The sequence below is a fragment of the Falco cherrug genome, chromosome 4 (assembly GCF_023634085.1).
Source record: "Falco cherrug isolate bFalChe1 chromosome 4, bFalChe1.pri, whole genome shotgun sequence".
Classification (NCBI taxonomy): domain Eukaryota; kingdom Metazoa; phylum Chordata; class Aves; order Falconiformes; family Falconidae; genus Falco; species Falco cherrug.
The window spans coordinates 33,834,136-33,856,911 of NC_073700.1; the positions used below are offsets into that span (position 1 = coordinate 33,834,136).

Consider the following 22,776-nt stretch of genomic DNA (forward strand, 5'->3'; position numbering starts at 1 on the left):
GCGACTCCCTTTTGCATTTTGTGGTAGCACCGATGTTGGCGCTTACCTGTTTCCAATAGCTACGGCGGAAGGATGCCGGGCTCACTTGGAGTGGGTAAAGCATCTTTTTAGAAGAAAAAAATGGCTGCGTTCACCTTGCTTAGTAACATTTCATTTCAGGACTTTTGGAGGCTTTAGATTTGGGTGTGACCACCACAGACGGGAGCAGCTACTGCCCGCTTCCTGGGTCTGCCCGTGGGCTACTGCTGCGTTTGCCCTTCTCTCCCCTGCCTTCATGTTTCCCTGCTCCTCCACACAGCAGCTCCCAACTTCTGCTCTGTAAGCTGCTCTTTCCTCGAGCCCAGCACAGTGAACTTGGCAGTGGAAAGTAAGAGGCTGTAAATATTCTATCAATCAGCTGTATTTAGTAACTTCTGAAGTAACTATTTCAACTTCATCTCAGCCTATTCTAATTCAGATCAAGAAAATCCCTTTGTCTCATGTTAGAACCATGTAACAAACGTTTCCTTTTAATTTTGCTTTTTTTTTTGGTTTTTTTCCTGAGTGCCAAAAGCTCTCCTAGGTGTCCTGCTTGGAAATTCTGTATGTTAACAAGAAGTGCTCAAGCAGCCTTTATTTTAGGTGCCGATGGCTGCAAAGCACAGGTCTGTGAAGCTGTCAGGTTGCAAATGGGCTCGTCCCGCTGCTGGTAGCGCACGGGCTTACTGCAACTGCTCCCAGCTCGTGACATTCACACAGGTGTGTGCTTTCCTTAAAATGACCCCTGCCCCTCCCACAGCCACCCTGTAATTTTTTTTATTTTTTTTTTTTTTTTGCATTTGAGGCATGTGGGGGGTGGTCAGGGAGGGAGGAGAGGGTGGGGATTGTCCAAGAAGCATGAATCACCAATTGTGCCTGACCATGGACTAAGTACAGCACTTTCCCAGAAAGGGGGCAGAGACTCTGCTGCAGGAGCTGGCACAGCACGCTTCCAGAAATCCACACAATTCCTGAGAACAGCTGTTAGCTGCGGAGCAGCTGCTGCAGGTAGGACACTAACCTGGCTTGCTGCCTTACGGCCTGCAATGGTTCAGTGAAGGCAACGCGGCCGGTACTTGCCGAGTTACCATCCTACAGGCTTTTACGCAACACTCCCGGGGCTTGTCCCCAGCTCCTCCCGCTCACCCACTGCCAAGGAAAACTGCCATGACAAGAAGGGTTAAATGGAAAAGGTTTTGTGCTTTAAGATGTTTTGAATAGCTTTTATTTTTAGACTTTGTAAAAGATATGGAGCGAAAGCCTATTGTTCTTATGGTAAGATAGCTTTACAAAGACATCAATATTTAAAGTAATTAAAAATATCGTAACAAAAGACTTTGCTTAAAAACTTGGCAGTTTAACAAGGACTCCTCCCTCCGTCATCTTTTATTCCCATCAGACCAAGGCCAGACTGTGATCCACGTGTGCTGCAACACAAACAAGAGGTGAGTTATTTCTGCTCACACCAGCCTTGATGCATAGAAGCTTGCTGGTCGAGTGGTGAGAAGCCTGCAACCCTCAGGGTCAGCAGCTTGAAAACTTTATTCTTTTTTTTTTCCCACCCAACATTTATTCGGTGTTCTTTTTACTCAAGAGGCCTCCTCTGGACTGTCAGCCCTCTGGGAAGCGGTAATACAGGAATATCCTTTGCAAGAAACCTCTTCCAAGGCTGGAATGGAGCTCCCTTCCAACCCACTCAGCAGCCTGAGGGGGACACGAGCCAGGCTCTGTGGGCACCTGTAGGCTCCTTGTGGATCCAAACTCCTGAATCCACCTGTTCTGCCCTCAGTTCTGCCCTCCCCCGTGGCCGATGCACACCGAGGCAGTATGAGATACTGCGCTTGTGCAAGCACCATTGCCACACAGCCACATGCAATCAGCACAGCTAATAAGGTAGGAATTAATACTGTCTCATTTTGTATGCTATTCTTTGGGGTGCATGTGTGGGAAACAGCTTAATGATCTTTATTTAAGAAGACATATTATTTAAAAACCCCTAATTTTTTAAAAAAGTTATTAGAAACAGAACAATTAGAGCAAATGACAGCAAGAGCAGCCCTTGGCATGCAACCTGCCTGAAACAGCTTGTCACTGGCATTAAGCCTAAACATACTCTAGGCTTGGGATGCATCTCCCTTCTAGGGACACTGGTGCAGAGGATAATACAGCACCACCATCCTTCTCAGGAAGCTTTGCAAGCAAGAGAGGGGAACCTGGCCTGGCTGCCTAACTAGGCAGAAGAGATGCTGCTGAGCAATTCTGTCTCCCTGCTTCTATTTCAGGGCATGGCTTCTGTCCCCACAAGGAATGGTATCCCTTCTGTTGAAGGGTAACTGAAGAAAAGCAAGGGTAAACGTGACCTTTATTTGACTGAACAGTGACGCAGTGAGAGAACAGAAGGCTGCTGAAATAAGTATGTACTCAGCATCTAGCGCCTTGCCTGGGAAAGATTTAACCTCTGGTTAATAACTAAGCAGTGAATGACAGGCAGTTCAGGCCCCACAGCCTGAAATGCAGGAAGCCCACCGCATCTAGAAGCATCTCTAATACTAGTGCTGAAGCCCAGCTCTGCTCTAGACTTGCCACTTGCTATGAAAGCTGAAGGCCTCAGTGGAAGTGTTCTTGTTTTTGCAGTTCTGTCCCTCACACGAGGGAACGAACCACCTCCTTCATCAGCTATGGCTGAAGTGTGTACATCAGGGTACCACAAGACAACAAGGGGCAGATGGTGCCTTGGCTGCAGTAGTTGGGTGATTTTAAAAAAATAAACATACAAAACTACCCCAAAAAAGTGGCTGCTGTGGAAATTCTGGTCTATTGTCTCATGGGCACATAAAATGTACCTCTTCAACACTAGCGATGAAACATCCAGCAGGAGAAGGTGGGTGAACTGAGACAACCAGTATAATTCAGTGTACCTCAGCCTTGCTACTCTGGACCATCAGCTACATAAGTGGTTTCAGCACTTGTGCTTGTTCTGGATCAGACATGGCTTACGGGCAGAATTTACTGTTGAGGTTTTACTGGCTGAACATGAAAGTCAAACTGAGTAAGTCTCTCAGGCTTTCACTTCCTTGTGCAGGGCTTTAATTTTTAATAGAATAAGATAAAAATATTTGGCTATGTATTTTCCTTGTCTCTTTGCAAAATAGGTGGCAAGTTACCTGTTCACTCCAGGAAAGAGAACAATGCAGAGGGTGTTATTCTGCAGACTTCTATAAAGCTTTTTGATACGGTGGTCTAACTTCTTCACCTTTTTCCTTAGATCCAGCTCCTGCATAACAGAATATAAGCATTAAAATCCCCCAATTCAGCTGCAGACCTGTAGCAATCACACTTCAAAGTGCGTGTGGCGAGACTGACCCTTGGGCAGTGTCAGAGGTCAAACAGGTGAGGAGAGCAGTGATTCTGTTAGGGGCTGGCATTTGGCAGGGCAGCGGCTCAGCAGCAGGGAGAACCACACGCCCTACTCACATGGCACTGCAGCTTCCTCCGCTAAAATGAGAGCTGCCAACAGAGCTGCTCTTTCCTGTATGGCGGCACAGCTAGTCCTCTCTCCCTCCAACTCCCATACCAGTTGCTACAACTGTACGTTGCTCTGTCTGCTCTCAGGTGGTACAGGCTTCAGTTCCTGCGTAGCATCACTCACTGCCCTGAGCAGCCAGGCTGCTTTTATAGAGTACCCTGCAAACACTGCATTTATCTCATGTGATACTGCTCCTCCAAACGGCCCCGTGGGATCCTTGGCCACCTCTGCGCTCCAGCAGAAAGAGACCGTTCTGTTACATGCAGCTCTGCACCCAGGTCTGCTCAAAGTTAGCACTCCTGGTTCCCAGGGCAGTACCTCCTCACTACCGTCAGCACAGCCCTACACTCACAGAGTCAGACAGTTGCTCTGTTGTCTCATGTACGATGTTTCTTCCTGGCTTCCCAGGGCTGTGATTCATTTGCCAAATCCATCTCCAGAGGTGACCTGAAGCAAGAGCGTTTCTACTTCTTAGTCTGCTACCCTTTGCCATCCATCCATTTATAACTTCAAGGGCCTCCACAGCACTCTCTGGTTTCTGGAATTCTGAAACGCAAAGAGAAGGGGAAGGTGCTTTGGCAGTGATGTTGCTGCCCTGTTCCTTGGCACATGTAGGTCAGGACTAAGGGCATGGAGCAGGACCGAGGTGAGAAACGCGAATCACTGCAGCAAGCAGATCCTCATTTTGCTACAGGTAAACATCAGACTATAGAAATGTCTGTTAACTGGAACAGCACTCATCCAGTTGTTCTCCTCACCTTTTTTTCTGGGCAATTACTTGCCTGTGTGAAGCTGCACAGTAGCTTCAAGTACGGGAGCAAATTAATTATCCTACAACTTTTCAAAGTAAAGATAATTTTTTTAAAGCAGGTTTTTTTTCCCTTTCTAATATTTACCTGTAAACTGCTCCTCCAAACAAAGCATGCTTTCACTGGAGTATTTTAAATACCATCACTTTAAGCATACACACATTTCAGTAGCTCCTGCTGTGTCTCTGCAAAGTCCCAAGGGCTGCTGAATGCGCTTATTTGAAGGAAATAAGCAGGCTGTATGTGAAGCTACTTACTGAGGAAACAGCAGTTCCTGTGCTTTCCACTCTGGAGATCCTTTGGCAGGAACAGTGTTTCCAGGTCTTTCAACTGGCTGAATTCTTCTTGCAAGTCTGTCTCCGTTAATGACTTCTTTAGGCCCGCCACATAAATCACGCCTTCATTTTCTACATCCAGTTCCAGTTCCTTTATCAAAACATCACAGTCCAGCATTGCTGCAGTGACAGGTCTCTGGACCTGGGGTGGATTCAGCGGGAACAGCACGTCAGCCCAAGCAGCTCTGTGCTCTGAGCTTCTATTTTGAAATATTTTCTCCCATTACCAGAAGTTGACAAGCTATTTTCCCTCCCTTGAAAAATATGTAACTAATGAAGGCTAACTTAATTATTCATGAAAAAGGAAGAGAGATCAGGTTTGTAATGCAGAAACACTAGAAAATTAACTATGCCATACTTTGTATATGGCATTTTAATACCCTGTTAACTTGGCTCTTCCTTTTAAAGCTGCAGTTGGAGGTCAGAATGCTTTCTCACCCCCTTCTGCCAGGAAAAAGAGGGCTATAACCATTTCCTTTCTGCCAGACACTGCCCAGATGCTATGCTGTGAGCAGGTGTTAAACGAGACATACTGGATACTGTTCCTGTGCTCAACATGAATTTGTTTTGCTATTTACATTGTTTACCTTAATGCAGGATCCTGCTACCTCCGCTCCATTTAGGCTTTCCACAGCAAGCTGGGCAGCTTCCAGCACTTCGTACTGGATACAGACATAGGGCTTGAAAAAGAATGATAAGATACTTCAGGCTTATCAATAAGACACGTTAGCCCTCCCTTTTTAAAAGTCAGGTTTCAATAACGTTATGTTTTCTTTTAAAAACAGAATATAAAAAGGTTTGGGCGTAATATATGTAACACTCCATATACTGTAGCTGTTAAAAACAACCTTCAATTAGCTTTTCAATTAATAACATTTTTTCTTTTACATTAAAGGCCTTAGCATATCAGTTCTCTTGAGAGACAAAAAGCATCTCAGCTTCTCCAGCACAAAGTCCTCTAGCTTGAACAGCACAGTGAAGCTACACGAGCTGTGTTTATTCTTGTCATTGTGTGGACCAGCTTTTAGATACCCTGAATTGTTGCAGCTGATGACTAAACCACCAGAAAAAAACCCCAAACAGACCAGTTATTTCAGTGGTTCTAATCCCTGTCTTTCCAAGAGATTACTCAGACCTTCCATGCCTGTCAGCAAGTTTCATGCTTTGAGGGCTCCTCACCTGGTATGTTTCAGTTAGCACTGTAAGAGACTGGATTGGTCCACACCTCCCAAATTCTTTTTTCACAGACTTCAGGCAAATGCCTTCTTCAAAAGGACCTGCGTAAATTGTCAGCATGTCAGTCAGCTTGCCTCTCACCTGTAGGGACACAGATGAGAGAAGGAACTTCACAAAGCAAAGGAACTAACTACTTGGTGCCACCAGATAAATGTCTCTTTCCAAGCTCAGCAATAAAGACTATTCTCACAAAAAAAATTACCTCTTCACAAAGGCCAGCAAGAAGGTGAGATGCAGTGTACTCTGGACCCAAATTGAACTGAATGATACTGAATGCAGACAGGGGAACATCTTCTAAGGCTCTCTGAAGAATCTGGAGGGACAAGAGTACACAAGGCTCAAAGAGGTGCAAGACAATTGTACCGCAAAGGATCAGAAACAAAACTAGTTGAACTTAATTCCCAACTTTAATTTTCATTATTGTCCAAGGAAGCCCTCAGGCAAAAATTCTTCCTTAGTGAGTCATGAAAGGATGTAGAGGATCAAAGCTTATTTCCGAAATGTTAAAATGGATTTAGCCAACCTGGTATTAACAGTATTGCTAACAGTACTGTCAGTCAGCCCTTTAAAATAGGACTCCTCTTCCCACCCCCAGAACGAGAACTTTGAACTACTCTGGTGCTTGCTTAGACCAACCCACTCTTAAGTCCAGTCACCTGTTTGTTTGAAGTGCTCGGGTTACTCTGACACAGGCCAGAAGCGTCCAGTCTGCCCAAAAGGAGGGGTTTTTGGCCAGTGACCTGCAGGCAGTCTAAAAAACTACCAGAGAGAAGAAAGCTGTGAGTCACAGTACTTACCAACATGGTGAATTAAAAGCTTTCAAGAAGTACTTGTCAGAGAAAAATGATACACTTCATTAAAGAAATCTGAAATGTATTCAGCATCAAAAGAAGCCTAGAAAATGCTTTGTGAAATTTAAGATACAACTTCTGAACGTTTTTCAGTGTTATGCTCAATTATTTGCGCCTCTCTGAAGATCCTGATGGCTTCTGAAAAACGAGACACTTGTTTGATTTTACTGAGGATTTAACTTCAGGAAAAACATTATTTGAGAACCTCATTACCATGGTTTGGATGAATGTGGAGGCTCATTCAACTGTTTCTGGACCCTACATCCTTGTTGCTGTAATGCAGCTTTGTTCTGCAGAACCTCAGCCAGTTTTTCAGTTGTCAGAAGCATCTCCAAGTTTAGTTCTGCTACCTTGGGGAAGGAAGAAGATTAGTAGCTGGCTTTCATCTCAGCTAATTGTAGCTAACCAAGAAGCATGTGCTTTCTCTGAGTCATGCAGGCAGACTCCGCAGTAGTGAAGAAACACAGGCATTAATTTCTTGCCTTATTATTTTCTGTTGTCATTTTCAAGCATGCGGCACTCACAGCATCAACCAGCAATCATCTCTGAAAAAGTTCTCTCAGAAAGCAATAACACAAGCAAGAGGCTCATAAACCCATCTGAATCACCACCACAACATACAAGGTCTGTCACTTCTTTCATGTGGAAAAATGACAGGCACTCTTGTAGGCTGGAAGTGTCTCGATCCTTCTTTACACAATGCCCCTGTTCACGATCAGTGCAGCAATGCGGATTCATGTCAGTGTTTGGGTGCTGGAACACTGGCAATGCTCAGGTCATTAAGATACCTGGATATGTGCTGAAAGTAACAAGCTGTCAAAATTGAGGCCTCTAGCACAGCTCCATTTTCTCTTTCAAATCAACAAAACTATGGGCAGGAATGGTTTGCTTCATAAGCACAACAACTTGTACATTCTGCAATTAAGGACAGAAGTCTTAATTAGACATAGTTACCTTTGCTGGTCCTTGCTCAATGAAGAACTGAGCCAATTCCAAAGCAGCTCTGGCATCTTCTACCGGATCATGCCCAAGCATCTGTTCACACTGGATCTCCTTCCTAGGGCATCAAAATGACACATATAGGCAGGTTATCTGTTTTTCCACACTGACAAACATCCCGTCTTTTCCTTTCTGGGCAAAATAGCTTTCCCCTCTCCAAAAAGGATTTCAGTTCTGTGCAGCAGCATTATTGTGAAATATTCCTAAAAGTTACTGCAAGAAATGTTTTTGCAATGTTGAGCAAAACACAAAACATATGTTTACTGGGTTTCACAGAAGCAGTGCTAATACTTGGTACTCTGATGCATGACTGTTAATTTTACTTCTTCCATGACCAATGACCCAACTCACAGTCTGCACACAGACAGCAAGACATTCAATACACTGGTACCGCTACACACCTGCAGAAAAGCTAGTTTTGCTAAGAGTCAAATCTGCTTGGGTCACAGCATCCCTGCCAGCCCAAAGAGAAGCCAATTTATTATGCTGCCTGATGTTTCAAGCAGGCAGTTAATTCTTCTTTATCATGTCTATTTGCACAGCCTGCTCCTTTATTTTGAATTTTAATGAAAAAAAATTGTAATTCTGATGCTACTAGTAGAAAAGCAAGACCCTATGACCTACCACGACAGTTTCTAGTATTTCCCATGATAATACAGTAATAATCTTACCCTAAAACAGCTTTGGCTAGAAATTTTAGTTTAAATCGTCGACCTTCATTCCTGGCAAAAAGCAATGAAGTATCAATAACACTGGGGTGGATCATCTGGAGGAGAGAAAACATCACCAGCTTAATTTAAGAAGAGCAGTCATTTAGAACTGGGCAGTAACTCCACTGCCTTGTCATTTCAGTTGCCAGTTTCTCACTGATAGATAACTGGTCCACAAAAAGCAAGCAGAGGGGAATAATGAAGCAAGCCCAACTCTCCTTTCTAACACTCTCTTGGGAAAATCTAGATTGGGTTAGAAAGTTCAATTATGATTCAAGCATTTTAGGTTGGTTAAATTAAATATAGGAAGGACGTGAGTTCTTCCTGTGACAGAGCTATTAGAAGCATAGAAACATATTAGCTGAAGCAGAGAGGTAAAGCTTCTGCTGCAACTGTACGTATGTCTGGGCAGACTTCTCCCTTCCTTTTAGGTTCTGAACAGCCCCTTGCAAGTTTTATAGATGTAAGGAGAGTCTTTCTCTTTTAAATCCTTGCAGACATAAGGGTATTCATAATAAAAAGCAATTAACAAGTGTTCACTAATAAAAAAGGAGGAATGGTTTAGCGTTTTCAGGTCTGAAATGAGTATCACAGGGTTGGGAAAAATACTCTTAAAAGCATACTTACTTCCAAAGCCTGAAGATCAGCATTTAGAGAATGACCCACCAATATTGCATCATTGGGAAGCAATTTTTTTAGTCTGGTTTGGATGTCTGACAGCGTTGTTTTCACTGGAAGAAGCATTTTCTTTGTGATTCCTGAGAATCTTCAAAACAAATGAGGTGAAAGCAGCACATTAGCAACAGCGCCTACTGCAGAGTATTACAAGCAGGGCATGTAAAATACAAACTCAGTCTGACTCATGACAGAACGCTATTTACTGCTTTCTGTTCCAACATAAGAGAATATACTGCAGGTATATTGAACTGCTATGGTGCTACCACATCTGTTTCAAAAGTTTCTCTCTCTCATGTATAACTTATTCTTAGGTGATGCAGTGAGCATCAAAGAGCACAGGTAAGGAAATACTGCAAGACTGATGGTGGAAGATGCTTCCACGCAACCTGAGGAAATTGGCACATCACCTCCTGGATAAAGCTGGGCACAGTTTTGGAGAAGACAAGGCTTGAGTTTTGCCTGCTTTTGTTATAATCCTGAGCCCAGCCCTAGAGATGTGTACAAACTAATGAGCTGCTCTATTAATTTCTTACAGATGAGCAAACTTAGCTACCGAGCAGAGAGACGCAGACTTTGCTCCTGTACTCTTACCTTCCATCTTATTTTATAGCCAGCAGTGAAGAGTAACTTGTACTGTGTATCATTGATTTGTAACATCTTTTCCTAGACCACTGCAGAACAGTAATGCTTTTGCCTAGTAGCCACACGGGCATTATGCAGCAGAAAGCGTATACATAATGTTGATTATTCTAATCACATAGCAAGAACTTTATTCTTAACACTGAATGAAATGCAGTAGGCATCTGTGCAAACCAAAGCCTTCTGAAAGGTCCTGTGTAACAGGCTTCGTTTGGAAGGGCTGCATGAAGACAAAGAGATAAGAAACTTAGGTGCAAGTCACCTGGTGCGGTAGTTCAGTACTGTGCTTTCAGGTTTGACTAGCTCATTCAAGAGGCATTGACCCTGTGCATCCACCAAAGAGACACGAGTGACTTCATTCCCCTTTGCAGTCAGGCACTGTCAGGAAGAAGCAGAGGCAGCTGCCGAATCAGTGTGATGCTGCACTCACCTTAGCCAACATCTGCTTTGGCTGCAGCCAGCATCACTACTAAGGAGTTACTCAACTTAGATCGACCACTCATAGCTAGTTGTTTTATACTGTAGCACGTTTAATTGTAATTGTTAAATGCCCACCATCAGCACAGCAAACATAGAGGCAAGCACAGCACAAAGAAAACCATTATCAAGAAGTGCTGATTTCACAGAATCAGTCTGTGCTCCGCACTGCACAGCTGTCACTGACAGCACCTTCACCAGAGAACATGTACAACCTAAAAGCAGAGCCCAGGTTGTATCACTAGTTACTCAATGCTGATGCCAAAGAGGCATCTCTGCAAGGTCAAAACTGCACTCAAGGAGGAATCCTTGCCACAGCATGTTGCCAAAACTGTGATGGCCAACAGACAGATGGGTGATAGGGAAATACCTTCCCTTTCCCAAGCCTTGGGGAGGGCTGGGAGGAGGAATTCCACAGCAGTCTCGGGGGTTACTGCAGCATTGCTGATGGGCCTGCACATCCAGCTGCTGCTCTGACAGCCAATGCAGAACAGAGCTCTCTGCTGCACTGCTCAAGATAGTATTTCTGTCTTGTTGTCAGAATCACCTCCTGAGTCCCTCCCATGCCTGCATTAGCACTGGTACCATCAATGAAGGCACTGGCAGCAGATACTAATATATCAGAAGTGGTTTACCAAATACACTTGATCGCTTTGGAATAGCTGGTAGAAGTTTGGTTGCTTGACTGTATTTTGTAAGGCCACACAGATTTATTTTTTACCATTTCACAATCCAGACCAAAGAGGGGGCTGCTGTCCGTCCTCTGCTGATCACACTCTGTATATATATAGTCCTTACATCCAGGGGAGCCTAGAATGAAAAGATAGCCATGAATAAGAAACAGATTGCTCTCTTCTAAAACTCATCATATATCTTATATGACCAAACATATCACTAACTGTCAAAATTAACAAAAAAACCAACAAAACAAAACAACCAAACAAAAGCCCTCAAAAACTGACCTTTTATGGGATAGTCATTTTTTTCCTGCTCTTCTAAAGTTAGAGTATAGCTAGTAAGGCCCCGTTTTTTTTCTCCGTATTTCTGAATTATGGGATCACATTGCAAGTGTGAGCTTTCAGGAATACAGTCACTGCTGGTGGAAGTCAAACCTGTAAAATACAGAAGCATCTGTCAAGTTCATGTAACACTCCCTACGTGCAGTCAGTTTTCTGCAATATTATGCACACTGAGAGGCTACACCATTTCAAAGGAAAACACTGCCTGGAACAACAAACTGGAGATATAGATAGACAGGCAGACAGACAGCCTATCTGTCTCCAGTTTATTTTTAGATAAATATAATCTTTTGTGATTTTTTCTTTACCTTGACTTGCTGCTCAGTATAACAAAGAAAACCAAGAAATGAGTAACTACTTAGCTTGAATCTAATTTATATCTCTGTATCTTTTATTAGAATCTTTTTAGAATAAAATAATCACAAATCTCTCCCCCTCGTTTCTATATATAATATCCAGTTTCTATCTCATTTATTGTGTGTGTATATATATAAACACACAATATAGATTATATATACAAAATTATATATAAACAATACTATATATAATGTATACACTATATATTTATTTATTTATTTAAAAAATATACTTGATATTCAGGATACTTGAATCTTTCCCCCAGTGCAGCTACTGACACTGCTGGCTGATTCAGAAGCAAGTCACATCACAAGTCTCTGCCTCATGCTCGTTTCAGAAATAGAGAGAACAAACTTGCCTCGTAAACATGACAACATAATCATCTGTTACTTCATGTAACCTGTAAAACAAGTTCTCTTTTTCTTCTGCCTTCTCTGTGAAATTCCTTCCCGTAAGTATTAGCAGGAAAAAATAATACTCTTAAGTGTGACTGGCAAAGAAACAAGCACTGAGGTGACAGCAGAATCCACAGCTGTAAAAAGTTAAATTATCCTGTAGGTGATTCTCTGCAGATGGCACTTAAAAGAAAAATATACCTGACATCTCAGATCTGTGACTGTGCAGTAGGTTTACAGTCAGGATGCTAGAGGACTTTGTCAATACATTGAAAGTAACAGCTGTTCGTTCTCCCATTTAGGACTTGAATTCAAGATTCTTTGTTACACTTTTAACAATTTCAGTGAAGTTCGCATTGTAGACTCTTGCAGGTTTTCTACAAGCCTGTTGGATTATAATCATCTCTATAAAGAGTGTAAAAATAGGAAATCAATCGTCAACACACCCGTTCTTTACCTTGACTTGCTGCTCAGTATAACAAAGAAAACTAAGAAATGAGTTAACTACTTAGCTTGAATCTAATTTGTATCTCTGAATCTTTTATTAGATACTTCTTAGAATAAAATAATCACAAAACGGGTAACGAAGCATCAGAATTTTGGATTAAACATGTTAAAAACTTGCTCTCTACTTTTTGCATTTCCTTGAGACAATAAGCCCAGCAGAGTTACTGAATGACTTAGGGTAACCAGTCTCATGGTTTAAGCCACTGTTTTCCTTTGTAAACAAGTTTCCCATAGCAGCATGCTGGGACTGCACAGGATGCGAAGTCACGACTTGCTGTTGAAAGTGAATCACTGTGGTTGAAAGAGACAATGCAAAACCAAACAAGATACCTTGTGCAGTGTTTTGAGGTTTCAGGTTTGCTCCTTCTCCATACAGGCTGGCTAGGAAATTAGTGGAAGGTATTAATGTGAATCTCTGAAAAAAAAGAGATGTGTTAGAGCCTTTGAAACAGAAGCAGAAATAGCAAGCAAATGAGATTTTTCTTGATCCCCAAACCAGCCAAATTTAGAGGAGGCTGGGTGGAAATACGTTTAGTGTTTTCCCCATGTTAAAAAAAAAAAACCACAAACCAAACCTTGCCTGATACAATCAAGAAGGCAAACCTCAAGACTTTCTTTGATAGAAACTAAGGCAAGTTCCAGACTTCGCAGTTAAGCTGTGATTTGCGTTTGCTGCAGTTCAGGGACAATTATTTCTCAAGCAGTCTGAGTAAAAGTGCTTCCTTCCTTCTTCTCTCAAAGACGTTGCTTGTAACTCAGAAAATTAAAATATTTTTTTTACTGATCTTTTTGGGAAATGGGAGAAACTTGACATAAAGTAATAGTAAAATATGCAAAATAAAATGCAAATAGTAGAAGTGAGATTTTTCAACCAGTGGGAATAGCATAACTCTACTGAGAGTCTCCCAATCAGAGTGAATTCCAAAATTAACTGAGATATTTTTAATCTCACTGGCATCCTGAAGATGCAGGAAGCGTAACAGTCAGAGGACTGAAACATCAATACACATTTCACCTAGAGGACTGAAACATCAATACACGTTTCACCTGGTAAGGCTTCAAAGACATAAGGCTTGAAGACCTGCTTCTAATATCAAAGCCTTGGCCTTTGTTCTGAGCTGACAACAGCTACAAATAGATCCTCTTAATAGCTCGCTTTGAGAGTCAAAGATGGCCACTTCCTATTGGAAAATGCAGTAATTACACTGCAGCAATTAATCCTTGGGACATTGTTTCAGGACTGGAACAAGTTTAGAAGATGGCAATACAGTTTGAGGACTTACATGCTGGAACACTTTTCTGAGGTGTCTGAACTGCAAATAGAATTTGTAGAAATGGAGTTGGCTCATTTCATGTAGAACAATAACTACAACACCAGCCAGGTGGCTTTGGTGATAAATACGGCACCAGCTGCAGTTTAAAAAAAAAAATAAAAGCAAAACAATTATCAAGCACTCTTAAAAACAAACTTGGAACCAGCCCAGCTTTAAATGAATGGCAAAGTGCCAAATTACTTCAATCAGAATAGGCTTTATAGCTTATCTCAAACAGCCACACATTCCTGGAAGCAACAGAATATGGGAGACAGAAAGAATGAGTTTTAGCAAAATCCTGCTGCTGTACCATTTCAAGATACTTACACCTCATTTATATGCATTGGAATGTAATACACGTGAGTAACTTCAGCTGTTATGATGCAGTCTAGTGAATTAATGCATCAAAAAAAGTTTCACAAAATCATTTTCTATTCACTACTAAAAACCTCAAGTGGGATAATTTTTGCCTTGAGTTTCATTTCAAGATTCATTACATATCACCATACTTCTGCCATCCAAGGTTATATACCCTCCTCAGCCTTTCCCTTCCATTGCTAAAAAGTTCCCCTGAGAAAGGGAAAAGGGATTAAAATGTTTTTCCCAAAACACTCTAGAACACTCTGTTTCAATTATATCTGACACAAAAAGTGTTAACATTTTTTGTGCTGTGTTAATATTTTTAACACGGTATTTTGTTTCTCAGTGTGCGAAGCTTCTTTGCTTCCACAAAACTGTTTAGCTTTTGGTAACTGCATAAAACAAAACTATGAAATGGTAGAATTTTTGTCAGAAGAGGAATTCTGGTCTCTGGCCAAGCCTAACAACAACTGTATCCATGTAATCAGGCTGTCATTATGGTAACCGCATTGCTATTCCAAAACCAGCATGGCCTATATGCCTTTCAGTATGGTTTTTCACAACACGTGAGAACAGGAGACAGGGTTGATTCCTGAACGTGAATATTATACCTCGGTTGTGTTGCATTGTGGCATTTTCCCAAAGCTGCATACTTTAACAACTCATACAGCTGGTCACGGTTGATTTCGCAGTCGTCACCAAATAAAGCTGCTGACAAGCGAGATGACTTTTTCTGCAAAACAGGAAACACTAGTAAAGAAAGGTTTAACGCAATCACAAAAGTTCATGGAAAAAAATTAAGTGAATTGTACAGTAAAAGGAAACTATATGGATACAATCAACTACATTTTAAATAACTTTTCCACTCATGATGGGCAAAAGTTTCCATTCAGGCTATACTTTAATATTAAATTTACTATCAATATTTTAGTAACCTTGGTACTCTAACCTCAAAGATTTATTAAATAAAAGTAATGCAAGTAGATGTATGCAGTAAGGACACTTAAAAATTATGCAATTTTCAAACACAATGTTGTGCTCTCTCAACCCATTCATCCATTTGCTGCAGTAGAGCTTTGGGTATTTATGCAAGTGTTATATGTAGCCACTTCACGTCAGGTTTTGCTGAAACCCATTTACTGTATTTACATTATTTGATCTGTTCTGGCAGGTGGGTTTGCTGACCCCTGCAGGGAAAAAAAAAGATGGTGCCATAAACTCCAAGAAAACTGCAGAAAGAAAGCATCAAATGGATGAGATGGAGCAGACTGTACCACATAGTTCAACACAATGGTTCTTTAACCCTAAATGCACAAATTCTCCTAAAAGCCAACCAGCAAGTAAATGCATGATTTTGGAGACCTCCACTGACCATATGGCCTGTTCCAATGGTGTGCATTTGACCTGTAAAAATTTTAAAAATACTTTTTTTTTTTTATCTGATGAAAAAACATCACAGCATACAGGGGAAAAGAAAAAACAGCATAAACAACTATCAGAAGCTGTGTTTTCCCCACCCACCATGCTAACAAGCCTTGTGCTCATTAATTTGAAAGCCTGCCCACGTGGGACTGAGCTGGTGCACTTTTGAAGCCATTTGTCCTTGGGTAAGAGAGCGAAACAGAGGTGACAACGCTGAGATTCAAGTGGTTAAGAATCATCTGATAATAATAACACAGGGTGGTGTAATTGCCACTCCCTCATCTCTGGTGCTATGTTAGACAAGCAAGAAACGACACTGCTGTTTTCAATACAGCCTAATTAGAGCTTTGCAAAAAATCCCAACCAGCAGGAGTTTCATGTCACAAAGCACAGGCTGCCTGCCAAACCCAGGAATTGCAGTTTGATCAGGTACCAACCAGACCGATCTCACAGGTCAGACACGCTCACTCCTGGCCCGTGTAACGGGGTGAGCGAGGTGTTACCATGAGGCTCTGAGCTGGGGCTGCTTTGCATCCTTCAGGTGTACTAAGCAGCCACAATGCTCCTTTGAAGACCTATTTGTTTAGGAAAAAACGGTACTGGACAGTGTGTTTACATTTTAACAAAATTCCTTGGACGCAAGGGCCTAACACTCCAAACGAGCGCACCTCCGTACTGCTTGGAGCAGAAGCCCGGCCGTTATCCGCGGGTGCCGCCTCCGGCCAACCCTCCCGCCAGGCCGCCAGAACAGGCGTGTGCCGTGCCCAGCACCCCGGCGCCGCAACGGCACCGGGACGCGGCGCGAAGAGCAAGGCCGTGGGGCCGGACCCGCCGCCCCCCTCACGGCGCCCGCCACGGGCGCTGCCGCTCACCTCAGTGCACCGCCCGCCGCCGTCCGCCTTCCTCCGCTTCCCGGCCGGCTGCAGCCCCCCCGCGCCGCCGCCGGGCCTCCTGTAGCCGTTCACGCAGACGGCCTTCGCCATGGCCTGCAGGACAGCACGGCAGGTCAGGGCGGCGCCGTGCCGCCACGGCCCCTCACAGCGGGGGCGCCGCGCCCCGGGCCGGGCCCAGCGCCTGCCCGCTGCCGGGGCTCCCCGGGCAGCATCGGTAGGGGGAAGCGCCCGCAGCCCTGACGCCGCGGGACCGATCCCCGGGCGCACCCTCCTCCCCCGGTCCCCCGAGGAGGGCCTTCGGCCGCGGACCCCACCTCAGCCACGCCGGGCTCTCCCGCCGCAAGGGATACGGCCGCCTCGGCACGCGGCTACCCGCGCCTGCCTGCGGGCCAGGCCAGAGCAGCCGATCCGCCGACTGCGCGGGCGGGGCGGGGCCGCTGCCGCCGGCGGGAGGTTTGACCTGGCCGCGGCGCCGCTCGGGGCTGGTGGCTGCCCGGCCGCGCGGGGCTGAGGGCGGAGATGGCCACCAAGCGCCTGGCCAGGTACGGGGGCGGGATCCCCAGTGGGGACCCCCGGCACCGGGGGTGGGCGGGGGTGTCCAGGCGGGCGAGGCCCTGAGGCGGCCGGGCCGCCCGGCGCAGCGGAGGGTCGGGGGGCGGCTGGTCCCGCTGAGGCGGTGCCGGTGGCTGCGCCCCGCAGGCGGCTGGGGCTGGCGCGGAGCAGCGGGCGGGCGCGGAGCGGCGGGCGGCCGGCGGCGGGGCAGCGCTTCGGGTACCTGATCGTCCTGGACTTCGAGGCCACCTGCTGGCGGGACGGGCGGCGGCGCGGGCCCGAGATCGGTGAGCGGGCGGCGGCCCCGGCCCGGCGGGGGGACGGGGTGGGGGTGGGGCAGCCCAGGCCCGACACGGGGGCGGCGGGGGGACGGGGGACGGCCGGGCGGCCCCTGGGCGGCAGCTTTGAACGTTGTCACTCTTTAAGTGACATTTCAACGTCGGTTTCAAGCAAACGGAGTCAATTCTGTCACCAGCTTCAACCTTTCTCCTTGGTGGTTTGGGTTTGTTGGGTTTTTTTGTTTTCCTTTTTTTGTTTTCGTCACAGTCGAATTCCCAGCAGTCCTGTTAAACACTTCGACGGGAGAGATTGAATCGGAATTCCACACGTATGTCCAGCCCCAGGAGCATCCTATTCTCTCTGAATTTTGTACAGAACTAACGGGCATAACACAGGTATAATTGCTATTTAGCATTATTTTATGCCGGTATAATTGTCATTTACTCTTTTATTTAAAAAGGCTTTTTAAAGAGCCAAAACCAAATGAACTTCAAATGAATTTCAGTGTATATTAGCACATACATACTTCTTGTTCTCTTTCATGAAGGATCAAGTTGATGAAGGGGTCCCTCTAAACATTTGTCTATCACAGTTCATGAAATGGATTCAAAAGATGCAAAAGGAGAAGAAAATCATATTCACTACAGATATTCAAAGTAATGCTACTCCAGAAGCAAAAGCATGTACCTTTGTTACTTGGACAGGTAAACAAAATTTTCATTTTTTTCCGCAGAGTAATACACATAAAAAACTAACGTTAGGTGGCGCTAGTGAGATGGCGTCCTCACGTCTGGTGAGCCAAACCCCTGTCCTTCGATACTAAATACCTGCAATATTGGGGTAAGACTGAAAATACGAAATCTGTTGAAACCTGATCTGTTTGCTACATCTTTGTCTCTGGGGTCTGACAGTTACATTTTTCTGCTCTACATACAGTGAACTGTGTCACCATTCCTAATGTGTCTAAGTGATTTAATGAGGTCTCAGAGATCTTTACCCATCCAAAGTAATTTTTTACCAACAGGCATTCACTTACCCTGATGTCCCACTGCAGCAACCCTACTGCTTTTCAAGTACAAAGACTTAATCAGCCTGTGCTTCCTGCCCAGCAATACAGGACACTGCTAGTATGCTGATGTTACGTCCCTTTATGTAGATTTTAGGCCAGTTCTTTAGTGATGGATTATTTGTGGGTTTTCTCTGTGCAGATTGGGACCTGGGTGTGTGCTTGCAGTATGAGTGTAAAAGGAAGCAGCTACGAAAACCTGACATTTTAAATTCCTGGATTGATCTCAAAGCAACATACAGGGTGAGAAGACTGACAGACTGTGAAACATTTATACCTGTATTATCATCTCAAAGGCTAACTGCATCTGAGATTACAAGCCAACATTGTCTGTTCCAGTGACTAGAGTAACCCTTCTGTTTTCTTCCCATGCTGTTATCACTCAGTAACAAACCACATGCCCTAGACCTGTGTGAATTTTAATAGAAATCTTAATGCTATGAAAACTACCTGGTGTTCCTGTTAGATAAACAAATGATAATCCTAGGAGAATTTCTGAACTGCTCTTCCTTTCCTCACATCTTTTGCTCTGCTTGCTTCCTAACCTCCCTCATTTTGTGTGATCTTATTGCTGCCTTACATTGCTGTGTAGAAAGTAGTCATCATCATCATCTGTTTAGAGGTATGTAAAGGTTTAACATGTGAACTGCACTTGGACCACAAAGTATATTCTGAATAGGGTGAATAATACTGAAAAAATGAATGTGTATTGTCTTACATAGTGTACACTGCAACAGAGTTCTAACATGCAGGCTAGCACCTAACTTTCAAAGGGTGATCCAGGAGTGTACCTGTCCTGACACTTAGAGCTTAGGCTCTTAACCTAGGTAGCTGATTAGGTCTCTAAAGATATACAGCATGACTATTTCCCTTTCCTTGTGATCAAATGAGATACCACAAGTGAGTTGCATTACCGTATTTTTCTGACTTAAAAAGAATTTATACCTATGCCAAATATATTAATGTCCATGACTTTGCAGTATGCAACAGTTTAAACATCTCAAGATACTATTTATAGTTGTATTCTTCAATGCTGCTCTGTTAAGGCCTTCATCAACGTAAGCCATAAAGTGCAAATAAATGACTCCAGAGCTAAGACAGACTGGATTAGTTTAAGACTGAAAGAAGGGATTCATGGTTCTTTCCGTTCAAATTTATTACAGTAAGTCACTTACAGTTTGACGATTATTTATCTCAACTGTAAAATGAAGATACCTGACTCGTACAATTGCCTTGTGAGATTTATTATTCAGAAGGAGATACTTCTGAAATGGTTTCCATTTCACTGTGAAGAGGTTTTGAAAATGCTTTTTTAAGCACCTGCATTTTTTTCCTTAGGCCTTCTATAATAGGAAGCCTAAAGGGCTAAGTGGTGCTTTGCAGGATTTGGGCATAGCTTTTGCAGGACGGGAACATTCTGGTAAGTATGCTATGATGATCCTCATTTTTATATATATATATATGTATTTCAATAAAGCTAAATAGCTACTATTTAGCTTTGGTTAGTTAAACTAAAGCAGCTAGTAATAGCTAGTTATTACTCTAAACAGTAGCTATTGCTTCCAGGTCATGCAATATTCTGTGCAGCAAAAACATCAAAAGAAGAAAGGCTAGATGCTTCAAAGACCAGAGTTTGTAATTTCTAACCTCATGCTTTCTGAAATCTCTCCTAGTGTTATCAAGTGCATGTTCAACACGATCAATTTCTGAATTGCTAGGGTGCAGAAGAAAAGAGGTGGGGGATGGATAAGGAAACTTGGTTTTACCTGATAGCTCTGGACAGCATATTAGTGTAAGAGAATACCAGCACAATATGGTTATTTTTTTAGGACATGATTAATAAAACAGAGAAAGGATTTTAAAAATTGTGGATAATATTCAGCTCTATGGATTGATCCTCAGATGTTTCAACACAGGGAATTCTTTGGAATTTTTTACTTCTGCTTCCCTCTTTTGAACTAGGTAACTGTCAGAGTTCTCTGAATCCCTGTCATTTATGTAAGGCTTACCTAGATCACATTTTTCCTCTAATAAGAGCTATCCCCAATAGTAGTTTAAAAAGAAGACATTAATATAAACATACATTTGAAGGGTTGGATGATTCTCGGAATACTGCCCGTCTTGCTTGGAGGCTGATTTGTGATGGATGTGTGCTGAAGGTTACTAAATCTTTGGATAAGGTTAGTAACTACTTCGTGTCTTCCCTTCCACTTGCTTTGTAGCCTGGAATACAATGAAAGGTGAGCTATTCAAATAATAAAGACAGTATCTTGACTATGAATTGAACAGAACATCCCTAGGCTGTTACACTTACTAATTTTGTCCGTTGATTTCTAAAACTTCTGAGTATTCACTTTCCAAAATCTCCTTTTGTTTATGGACTCCTTAGGCACATCCAAAGAACAATTTAATTTCCAGAACATTGACTGTAAACTTCACTGACAAGACTCCACTGGGAAGTAACAGCAGACCTGAAACATCTAGAGCTGGAACTTGTAAAACAAATTCTCTGGCTGAGGAAAACCAGAATGGTGTTGCTGGAATTAAGATAAATTCTAATGTACAAACTGAGGAACAACAGACCACTTGCACAGATTCCTCTGCAGATGTCCACGCTGTACCTAGTGGCAGCTCAAGGACTGAGTTAAATGCTCAATCCCGAAGCTCTTCAACCATATCTACTGGCAGATTTGCTGTTCTTGAGCGGGCACAGCAATCTCCCAATGTTGCTACTGCATCAGCAGGCATTTGGCAAGGACTGAGCAAAGGGCAGCCTCTGAGCACAGCCAGATATAGCCCTCCAGGACATGGATCAGGACTAGTGCTCTTCTCAACTACCCTCTCCTCAGTTAATATCTCCAATGAGGATATCAGTACCAGTTCTGATTGCTTATCTCTGCTGACTGACTGGGAGGATGTCGCTTTAATACCAGAATCTCAGTATGAACAAAATTCGGACTGTGTTCAATTCAAAGATGACTCAAGTACAGATATTTTAACAGTGTTTGAAGAAAAAACAGCTTCAAAACAATCAGCTGCGATGAGTTCAGATAATCAAAGTTTGGAGAAAACTGTAGCACCCGTGGAACCTCTGAAATCGATTATTTACAAAAGTCCTGATACTACGATCTATAATGTAGGAATGGTACAAAAGCAGACTTCAGATTTTTCAGCTTTTAAGTTACCATCTGCAAAAGTAAATGCTATTCCAGCACAATCTGCATTAACTGGAAATTATTCTACTCCTTCGGAGGTTCCTAAAAGAAAGCCAACTAGTCCAAAAACATTCCCACCAGCAAAAAAACAGTCCTTTGCTATATATCAAGAGAAAACTGCATCTTTTGATCATTCCTTACCTTTAAGAAGTTCAAAGTTGCCCCAAGTGCCTCCTGTTGTTCCGAACTCTGCAGTCAATTCAAATCGGTCTGTAACAGCTGTGAAAAATGGAAAAGCAACTCCCCCTTTGTGTAACTGCGGTCGAAGAGCTAAAAAACTGTATGTGTCAAGTGCCGGTCCAAATCATGACAAAGCATTTTTTTGTTGTCCTGTTGGCAAGCATGAAGGTAGTAAGAAAGGCTGTGGATACTTCAAGTGGGAATATGCATTTCTGAAAGAGAAATCTAATGGTCTCGCCGTGAATGCAGGTGCTTTGACCTCTCTTGGAACTGTTGCTAGTAATTTAGGAACTTCTTCCAATAAAAAATATTTGTGTCTTAGACCCTCTATGAGAACTTGAAAATTGATAATATTTTGTCCCAATCTTAAACTCAGTAAGTTGACCAATCTTAATACAATCAGGACAGTCAAATGAGGTCAGATACATGTTCTGAGAATGGGACAAAAATGACACTTGGTTAACATGGATACAAATGGAAATTGCTCAAGCATGCAAAAGTATGTATGTCATAAAGTATGTTGTTAATGAAGTGTGAGTGAACAGATAAAACTACTAAGTGCTAAAATTAAAGTATGAGCAGCTGTTGCTACAAAACTTAAATTTCCGCTTTATCATGTTATTTTAAATTCTTTACTAGTCCAGTCCTTCAATAATATTTTAATGACACAGTTTAAACTTTTTTTCTAAATATACTTGTAACGATAACTAAATTGTAAAAATGTATGTAGAAGTTGGCACACTTCTCAAAAGTGATTCTTGAAGCAATAGTGTTCTCTTAAACTCTGGGGGTTTTTATCCTTTAAATAACAATAAAGATAAAATGCTGGTGACGCTTCATTAAATACTTTATTTAACACACATCACCTGTTGCACTCGAGTACATGAGTTTCCCATTTTATTTGTATCAGTCTGTCTGCTTTTATACTATTAGCTATTAG

General features: G+C 43.0%; 2 protein-coding genes across 6 annotated transcripts; one reads left to right on the forward strand and one right to left on the reverse strand.

The window, feature by feature from the left end:
• Window positions 1-1,227: 1,227 nt before the first annotated feature.
• Window positions 1,228-16,959, reverse strand: REXO5 (RNA exonuclease 5). 3 transcript variants are annotated; one of them, XM_055709333.1, is made up of 20 exons: window positions 16,859-16,959; window positions 16,524-16,637; window positions 14,841-14,962; window positions 13,840-13,966; window positions 12,887-12,971; window positions 11,241-11,390; window positions 11,000-11,088; window positions 10,064-10,179; window positions 9,112-9,250; window positions 8,446-8,540; window positions 7,730-7,832; window positions 6,989-7,125; window positions 6,581-6,683; window positions 6,127-6,237; window positions 5,868-6,005; window positions 5,276-5,368; window positions 4,611-4,830; window positions 3,897-4,090; window positions 3,183-3,292; window positions 1,228-1,445 (listed from the first exon to the last, which is right to left on the reverse strand). In XM_055709333.1, exons 2-20 carry the CDS (start codon window positions 16,632-16,634, stop codon window positions 1,376-1,378), a joined length of 2,313 nt encoding a protein of 770 aa, XP_055565308.1. In that variant the 5' UTR covers window positions 16,635-16,637; window positions 16,859-16,959; the 3' UTR covers window positions 1,228-1,375. The 3 variants fall into 3 exon arrangements, with proteins under 3 accessions (XP_055565308.1, XP_055565310.1, XP_055565309.1); XM_055709335.1 differs by lacking the exons at window positions 13,840-13,966; window positions 14,841-14,962; window positions 16,524-16,637; window positions 16,859-16,959 and adding an exon at window positions 12,251-12,434; XM_055709334.1 differs by lacking the exons at window positions 13,840-13,966; window positions 14,841-14,962; window positions 16,524-16,637; window positions 16,859-16,959 and adding an exon at window positions 12,251-12,454.
• On the forward strand, window positions 16,955-22,668 carry ERI2 (ERI1 exoribonuclease family member 2). Of its 3 annotated transcripts, none has more exons than XM_055709336.1 (8): window positions 16,955-17,086; window positions 17,244-17,383; window positions 17,643-17,770; window positions 17,923-18,079; window positions 18,584-18,684; window positions 19,780-19,861; window positions 20,533-20,621; window positions 20,831-22,668. In XM_055709336.1, the coding sequence occupies exons 1-8, from the start codon at window positions 17,064-17,066 to the stop codon at window positions 22,175-22,177; spliced, it is 2,067 nt and encodes a 688-aa protein (XP_055565311.1). In that variant the 5' UTR covers window positions 16,955-17,063; the 3' UTR covers window positions 22,178-22,668. The 3 variants fall into 3 exon arrangements, with proteins under 3 accessions (XP_055565311.1, XP_055565313.1, XP_055565312.1); XM_055709338.1 differs by having other exon boundaries at window positions 17,968-18,079; XM_055709337.1 differs by having other exon boundaries at window positions 17,658-17,770.
• The last annotated feature ends 108 nt before the right edge of the window (window positions 22,669-22,776 follow it).